The 8224-nt window shown below is 34.7% G+C and overlaps 2 protein-coding genes and 1 long non-coding RNA gene across 5 annotated transcripts; 1 reads left to right on the forward strand and 2 right to left on the reverse strand.

The window, feature by feature from the left end:
* LOC107616786 (RING finger protein ETP1 homolog) lies at positions 425-2570 on the reverse strand. Of its 2 annotated transcripts, none has more exons than XM_016318706.2 (4): positions 2533-2570; positions 2368-2446; positions 1281-1334; positions 425-711 (listed from the first exon to the last, which is right to left on the reverse strand). In XM_016318706.2, exons 1-4 carry the CDS (start codon positions 2544-2546, stop codon positions 556-558), a joined length of 303 nt encoding a protein of 100 aa, XP_016174192.1. In that variant the 5' UTR covers positions 2547-2570; the 3' UTR covers positions 425-555. The 2 variants fall into 2 exon arrangements, with proteins under 2 accessions (XP_016174192.1, XP_020967194.1); XM_021111535.1 differs by having other exon boundaries at positions 2368-2443; positions 2533-2564.
* LOC110266634 lies at positions 3104-4196 on the reverse strand. Its single transcript, XR_002354090.1, has 2 exons — positions 4068-4196; positions 3104-3676 (listed from the first exon to the last, which is right to left on the reverse strand). It is a non-coding gene; the product is annotated as an uncharacterized LOC110266634 (long non-coding RNA).
* LOC110266633 lies at positions 4068-4543 on the forward strand. 2 transcript variants are annotated; one of them, XM_021111532.1, is made up of 2 exons: positions 4068-4359; positions 4432-4543. In XM_021111532.1, the coding sequence occupies exons 1-2, from the start codon at positions 4091-4093 to the stop codon at positions 4499-4501; spliced, it is 339 nt and encodes a 112-aa protein (XP_020967191.1). In that variant the 5' UTR covers positions 4068-4090; the 3' UTR covers positions 4502-4543. The 2 variants fall into 2 exon arrangements, with proteins under 2 accessions (XP_020967191.1, XP_020967192.1); XM_021111533.1 differs by having other exon boundaries at positions 4068-4355; positions 4428-4543.

An 8224-nucleotide genomic window follows, 5' to 3' on the forward strand; every position in this document is an offset into this window, starting at 1 on the left:
TGTGGCTGTAGGTGGGAAATATGGCCACGCTTTTAAAGGTGGCGATAGGTAGAAATATGGCCACGCTTTTAAAGCGTGGCGATAGGTAGAGATATGGCCACGCTGTTAAAGCGTGGCGATAGGAAGAGATACGGCCGTGCTTTTAAAGCGTGGCGATAGGGAGAGATACCGCCACACTTTTAAAGCGTGGCGATAGCCTTATCAAATTAAAAAAATCCTTCTTTTGACTTTACCTTCATCACTACACAATATAAATTTTTAGTCATTTTCTATTACCAAACCAGTATGCAATTTTTATTACAAGACAAATCAAATAGTAATTACTGACATATATAATTTTTGCTATAATTATTTTATACATTAATTCTCAAATACAAAATAAATCTCGAGTTCAAAACTCTAATTTCACAACAAGCTTTTCAACTTGAGCAAAAAATACAATGCTATCTAATACTTCAATTAGCTTACCAAATTTGACAATAATTATACAGATTTACTAAGGTGGGATTTACAAATCTTGGTAGGTTCGTTCCTTCCCTTTTGGCGTTTGAAACATCATGAAAACATCAGACCTGAAAGCCATCTTAGCAACATCTGTCTGCTCTGGCACTGCAGGAAGAACTTTGTCCACCCCATCATTCGGTGTATAGCCTTCCAGCAATTCTTTAATATCTTCAAGCATTCTTCGTCATCCGAATCATGAAGTATGTTCTAGAAATAAAATAATATAATCTAAGAAAACTATGGGATCAACTCAATCATAATATATATAGTTTGTTCCATTAACATTAACTCATGTTTCTAGTGTAAATGTTTCGGCATGCTATCAAATAAATTATTTATATCAAATATATATTAAAATGCAAAAATATATATTAAAAATGAATTCAATAATACATTTATTATACATAAATATACACAAATATATAAAATCTAATCTAATTAATTATACACAAATATACAACACAAAGAGAATCCGAGTTCATTATTTAGCTTTATTATTGCATCAAAAAATCATCACATGGAGGGAATCATTATTTAGCTTTAGCTATAATCCTAAAGCATTTATCATAAACCAAAGCATGCAGGTTCAGTACCCCTAAATTCTAACCACTCCTGTAATTATAATACTTCTAATAATATGTCAGGAACAAGTAGTTTCTAGTCAACCTTGATGATATAATATAGTCTATAGTTCATACATCCAAAGCAGAGACTATTTTCCATAGTTATAAAAATATTCTAGAGGATGAGTTTCAGGAGCATCAGTGTCAACTTACTTGTCTTTGAGTTTCCAACTGAGATGTTAGAAGACAGTTGTATTCATCCAAAATCTGTTTTTGAGAAATAACGATGAATCACTAACCATGTATAGAAATGGGAAATATACTCAAGAACAGTGGTGCTAATAATAATGAAGACTTAGTGTGTTAGAAAATTAAAATGCTACCCTATCAAATGATGATGTGAAACTATGTCTACAAGACAGTATATCTATTAAATATAAAGTGGTTCATGCAAGCAGGCCAGTGTTAATTAATCACAGCGAGCAAGATTATATCAGACCTAGATATGTATATGTTTCTATTTCAAGCTATCTGTCCAAGTTAGCTTCAACATAAACACAGGACATTCAAGAGTTTATATAGAACAAACATACTTCCAAAACTTCAATACAAAGTGGAAATATAATACTTTTTGCAATTATTATATTAGTAATCGCTTTGTCCTCTAACAGATTTCAAGGACTAATGATTTTGTTTTTGGGGCCGGGGGGAGGGGAGATGGGAATCAATTCTAAAAAAATGATAATGTTCTATACTAATGTAGGACAAAATAAGGTTTGCATATTTTTATTATTTTTGTTTTTTGTTATAATGTCAGAGAAATCTTGATGCATATAAATTTTGATGCATATAATGTTCTATACACAAATCTTGATGCATATAAATTTTTCGTCCAAATGTTCCTCTTCAAGGTGATTTGAATTGATATTTCTACTTAAAATCTAATGCAACAGAATAAACAGAGTAAATATATAAAACCAGAAATAATTTATAGGCAACATTATAATCCTTTCATGTCACTTGCAATAAAACCAGAAACAGCTGTTGGTACCAGAAATTCCCACATAATAATAGCAAATACAACATAGAACAATCAAACTGCAAAAGTAGTGTTGAAACTTTATGTTCATATGAGGTCACTCTATTTCTAAAATCATATATGCCGAGATGTAGAAGGCATATAGTAAGCTACTTCCTTCCTGAAAGTAACATTTTGTGACAATAGAATTGCCTAAACCAGCCAAAATAAGAACTTCAATACAATGTGAAAACAAGATGAAGGAATGAAAAACCTGCTTACCGGGCAAGACAAGTATGTCCACTTTGAAACACAAGGGCATTGAAAGGAGTGATCGCAAAGTGTAGTGAGTATTCCACTTCTATCCAGAACATAAAAAGGTTGCACAATTAACCAAAAAATTATAACATGTGCTTTAACAATAGGACAAGTTGTGGAGAAAATTACCTTTGGAACTGCATTCCTTTGCCCTTCTGAGCACAAATAAAAAATCCCATAACATGAAAAAGGATAAAAATTCAAAGGGGGGAAGAAAAATAGAGAAAGAAAGAAGACACACCCTACAATAAGGCGACAAGAGAAAGAAAGAAAGAAAGATAAAAATTTAAAGAGGGAGTAGAGTAGAATAATAATGGAAGGGGAGAGAAAGAAAGAGGAAAAAAGGAAACAGAAAAAAATGAACAAGAATGGAAGAGGGAGTTAGGGGGTGTTGGAAGTGGCTGATCTCACAGGCTTGAAAATCCTTACAACAACTCCAATTGGCTTCTATTTCTATCTATTGCACTAGATCTATGTATCTAACAAACCAAGAGCTAAGAAAAATTATCATAAGCAGAAAGAAAAACATAAAAATATATATAAACATAAATTAAAAAAAAAAAGGGCTCATATAGAAAGGAAAAAGTCAAAATAAGAAGTAAAGAAAGACAAGTAGAACTTCTTGTTTGCAGAACAATAGAGACACAAAGAGGAAAAATAAATTTGGTGCAATTTTCATTCTCTATTTTACTGTTATTTCTTTTCTTTATTCGTCCAAAGTTTGATAAGATTACTTGTTGCAGACATCCCACTTGCGAACTCCAATGAGCTTGGCATGGAGCACCTGCTGCACATCTCTTCCGTTCAAATAATTTGTAACTTTGTCATCTACGCACACATCGATGCTCTCATTTTCTTTCTGTTTGGCCATAGGAAAGGAAAAAAACTCAAGTAAAAAGGAACAAAAAAACTTAAGTAAAAAAAAACTCAAGTAAAAAGGGAATCTGATATTAATCTGTGAGACCAGAAAAACTCAGCCCTTGAATTGAAGTCAGTGGCATATTCTACAAGTGGATTACTCAACTGCAATAATGCAAAGAGACCCTTTAAGCATTAATATTATTAGCAATATCTAAGAATGAAAGGCAGAAAGAAGCATAGTTTATAAATATATTTGGTAAATAAATTGTATATTGCTTATAGCTATGCCTTTCAGATTGAATATCTTCTCCTTTTTGTAAATAAAGGGCTCCTGACATGGATTCATTTGCTCCTGGAAAAGCCATCTTCTTTATTTCACCTATACCTTCCCTGAAAAATCACACTACAAAATCTTCTCAACAATATGAAGAAAAATTCTGGTCTTGATCAGCTTCCAGATGGTGTTTGTGTTAGGAAAAATCTGAAAAGGAAAAGACAATGAAATATTGAAACTTTTGGGAATCTATCTATCTCATTACAGCATATTTTTTCAACTTAGTTCACAACATTTATATTGTTAGCTTCTAAAATAGTTTCATTTGCTTCTAATATTATATCATAGTATGCACTCTATGTCAAAGAACAATTTCAATAGCTACACGCTGGATAAAACTAAGTTGAATCAGCACACTGTAGCGATTTTCCATTCCATCATTCCTACACATGTCAAATCACGATTTTGGGATTTTAATGAAAGAAATATGCAAAGAAAGCAACAAACGTTTAAGGAGAAGAAACGGTACCTGATGAAGAGGAGGCGGTGGAGATGGTGGAGGTGGGGCCCGCACCAGCGAATGAGGTCATCGAAGGAGATGTGATTGGGAACGGTGAGAATGAAGCCAAGAGAAGAGCGAGAGCTAGGGCTTCGAATCGAGGAGTGAGAGGAGCTCCGGAACAAGTGGAGAACCCCTCTTCGCTCCCTGAATTTAGGGCTCAAATCTTCATCGTTCTAGGAGAAGATGGATTCAGGGTCCAGAGGCTGCTCCGAGTCGACCGAGTGAACTCGGAGAAAGTCACCACCAGAGAGACTTGTGATGAGGGAGTCACCACCAAAGAGAATCACCGCCGAAGGAGCAGTGATGGTGGGAGTGCCGGAAGAGAGAGTGACGACGGAGGCATCGTGAGCGCCGGCGATGTTCTTCGGAGGGTTGGAGTTCTTGGCGGAGTGCTGGGGTGAGGACAGGGGTTCTTCAAAGCTTTTAGGGTTCTGGCCTTCTGGGTTCTTTGAAGAGAAATGGGGTCTTGAATGATGAAGGAGATAAGCAGCGTTTTGATTGGGGAAGTAAAACGGAGCGTTTTATTTTGTATGAGGACCTTTTGGCCATGCTTTTAAAGCGTGCCAAAAGAGTACCAGGATATATGGCCACGTTTTCTAAGCGTGGCCGTAATGAAACTTTCTCGCCACGCTTTTAAACCATCCCTGTTTCTCTCTATGGCCACGCTTTTGAAGCGTGGCAGAAAAAAATCTTTTGGCCACGCTTTTAAAGCGTGCCAAAAGAGTACTAGGATATGGCCACGTTTTATAAGCGTGGCCGTAATGAAACCATGTCGCCACGCTTTTAAAACGTCCCTCTTTCTCTCTATGGCCACGCTTCAGAAAAAAATGTGGCCGTTTCTCTAATCAATTGCCGCCCTTCCAAAAGCGTGGCCGTTGACCCTTTTCGCCACATTTTTGAAGCGTGGCAAGAAAAAACGTGGCCAAATCTCTATTCAATCACCACCCTCACAAAAGCGTGGCCATTGACCACTTTAGGCCATGCTTTTAAAGCATGGAAAAAAAAAAGCGTGGCCATAGGCCTTTTTTCTTGTAGTGTCATGTGTCAGTTGCCTACCCGCTCCCGACATTACCCGGGCACGAGTCCCAGATATGGCTTTCCAGATGCATACAGTGTGCTTATAAGTCGTACGGCTGGACCGCATACAGTGTGACTTTCCAAATCAATAAGCGTACATCTGGAAAACAGTTCTCAGTGTGTGGGCGTCCCTACTTTACATTTGGCACTAAGGCCCAAACAATGTCACATATGCTCTCCTTTGGCAGTCATTTCATTAATTAATATATTCCTTTAATCTTTGTTCTCTGCTCTCCTGTGGTAGAGATCCTTTTAGTTAATATATTCTTTAATCTTTATTCTCTGCTCTCCTGTGGCAGAGATTCCTTTAATTATCTTTTTTTCCTTTACTTTTCGTTCTTCTTCTTCTTTTCTTTCTTATCAAACCGAACTCAAAACATAACGTAAGGCAAAATCCCTTCTCAAAAGATTGAGTTTGAAACATTATACTTTTCTTAATAAATCGGTTTGAAAACAAAACTCTTTTCGTAATAAATTGAAATCAAGTAATATTCATAAATTAGATTTGCTTTTAAATAACACTTTAAATAAAGTCTTAGAGTTTTATAAAAATTTGGCAGCATTTCTTCTAAAATCCGGGCTTTGTCACCCTTCAAGGGTCCCAACCTAACCACCTTTCAAACCCTTTTCAAAATATTTTCAAGTAACAAATCATTTTCAATATTCACACAGTTCAAAATATCAAATAGAATCAAATTGTTTTCTTTAAAGCTAAGCCTCTTTCTATTTCAATAAAATTAGCCCGTTTCAAATCTTTAGCTTTTGAAATTAAAGGAAATTCATTTCTTCATTCAGACTTTACAAATCCCTCTGACCATACTCGTTTAACATTTAGTACTAACCAAAATCACCTTCTTGCGTATTTTTACCATCCCTTCATCAGCACCTATTCACCATCATACTAATACCAAAATCAATTTCCATCCACTTCCATAACCATAAATTCCAGCATCAAACACAGTCTCAATTCAAACTCAAATCACATTTCAATTTAACAAGCAACACCAAATTGACCAACACTCACAATTACAACCAATTCTCATCAATTAGACACACAAAACACGTGTAAATTATTTGCAATTACTCAATAAGCTTTTTGGAATTCTTAAATTAAAAACTTGTAATTTAAAAAACGAAACCCCCTACCTTCGTATGAAATCAAAATCAACGAAAGCTCCGGAGAAACTTTCTGACCAAGCTGTTGAAGAGGAAAGCGTCAGAAATCATATGTGCCTCCTAGAACTCTAGTTGGCCGAACTTAAAGAGTAGGAGAGCTACGTCACCGTCAACTTTCACCGATCAAAAGTGACGCCAATGTGTAGAAGAGAAAGATACAAACACTTTTACTGGATTCGATTTTTTATTGGAGTTACGAATCGCAAAAAATCGAAATCGGAAATTCAAAAGTTTCGTGGTTCTCCTCACCCACACTTTCGGTCTCTCTTTTTCTTTTCTTTCTCACTTTACTAGGAAATGAAGCATGCAAGTCCGGTTTGGAACTAATGATCATATTTAGGGAAAATGTTACACAACACATGGGTTTAGGTGTCGGTTTGGAACTAATGATCATATTTAGGGAAAATGTTACACAACACATGGGTTTAGGTGTCATATATATATATAATGCTGCCAAGATATCAGTATCTTTCGTTTCATACTCAGGAGTATAATAAGTCAATTTATAATCTTTAACACCAGCTTTAAACCCAACACTTGCTTTAGTCTCTATTTGTGGTGTACTCTTCCTCTATCTATGAGCGAGACTCCATCCAAATCTGCCACTCGTTGGGCGATGCCCTCTTTTCTATGAAGACCGACCCCACCACTGAATGATGAACTTTTCCAGTCTTCGCCAATGCAAAGGCGACCTGGAGAGAACACAGAGTAAAGCCCTTACCCGCCTGAATGGAATTCATATCTCCTTCGTCTGGTCATCTTATAATGTTACACACGTATATATGCATGAAATTAAAACACGTTTCATTTCTTTCCTTCTCCCAAATGGCTTCGGCCACTTTTTTCTCTTTTCTCTTTTTTTTAACTATTAAATTAAACTTCAATAATCATAAAATTTTATTTAATTATTTTTGTTAAAAATAATTTTCTTAAAACTATATCTCAATATAATATATTAGCTCATAAATAATTAATTATTTAATTTTTAAAAATTTGAGGTCTTACATGTTCTGCTCATTTTTAAGTTTTTATTTGCTTAGTTTTTATTTTTAAAAATACTCCTTATTTATTTAATTTGTTAGCCATAAATACTTTTGACTGGAAATTTTGTTATGGTTGTGAGAAGATTAATTTAAACTTTTTTTTTCTATTCTTTTTTGTTGTCTTTGTTTGTTGAGTAATGAACATTGTGTTGTGAGAATCAAATACTACAACTTTTCAGATTAGTTGGATGGTTTCTTTAAAGTTTTCGAGTTTTCGATTATGGGATTGATCAGTTTGTTGGGTTGGTCAGACCACTCATCAAGCAACTTTAAGCTTATGAATCGATGGAGCAAATAAGATTTGTAATTTTGGAGCTGCCTGGAGAGTGGCCTGAGCAGTTGCTCTATTTAGCTATCAAGCTTATGTCGATTCTTTTTCTGAGAAGTTTGAGTTTTTGATTCTCTTGTCCTATTTTTTTAAATAAAATTAGTAAAAAATTTATTACTATTTGTTACTCTCTTTTGTTTATATCTTCATTCCTTAATTGTATTTCTTTTTTTCTTTTGAGCACAATTTTTGAACTTGATTGATGGGCATTTTGGTTTTTGGTATTTAACTACATAGATAATTAACTTGTGTGTATCTTCATTGGAAAAATGATATATTTTTTATTGGAAATATAATAATATAAGAAGCCTAATAAAATAATGATATCTATATTAAAAGGTGTCCTTATCTAAGTCTACCAATCTTGGATCTATGCATAGATTTTCTTTTTATTTTTGGTTCTCGCTTTTCTCTGTGTTACCTCATGTTGTCTTTGTTATCTTTCTCTTCTCTCTCATCCTCTTCTCATCCAATCCTCTCTCTTGCTATTACCTTACAAT

This window comes from Arachis ipaensis, chromosome B09 (assembly GCF_000816755.2).
Source record: "Arachis ipaensis cultivar K30076 chromosome B09, Araip1.1, whole genome shotgun sequence".
Taxonomy (NCBI): domain Eukaryota; kingdom Viridiplantae; phylum Streptophyta; class Magnoliopsida; order Fabales; family Fabaceae; genus Arachis; species Arachis ipaensis.

Bases quoted from the DNA above. Each gene is read 5' to 3' on its own strand.
- LOC107616786 (XM_016318706.2), bottom strand. The intron at 1,335-2,367 runs GTAAGCAGGTTT...TCTCAAAAACAG, and splicing joins GGACATACTTGTCTTGCCCG to ATTTTGGATGAATACAACTG. The intron at 712-1,280 runs GTAAGTTGACAC...TTTTATTTCTAG, and splicing joins AGTTGGAAACTCAAAGACAA to AACATACTTCATGATTCGGA.
- LOC110266633 (XM_021111532.1), top strand. From the start codon at position 4,091: ATGGTGGAGGTGGGGCCCGCACCAGCGAATGAGGTCATCGAAGGAGAT. The intron at 4,360-4,431 runs TGAGGGAGTCAC...AAGAGAGAGTGA, and splicing joins ACCACCAGAGAGACTTGTGA to CGACGGAGGCATCGTGAGCG.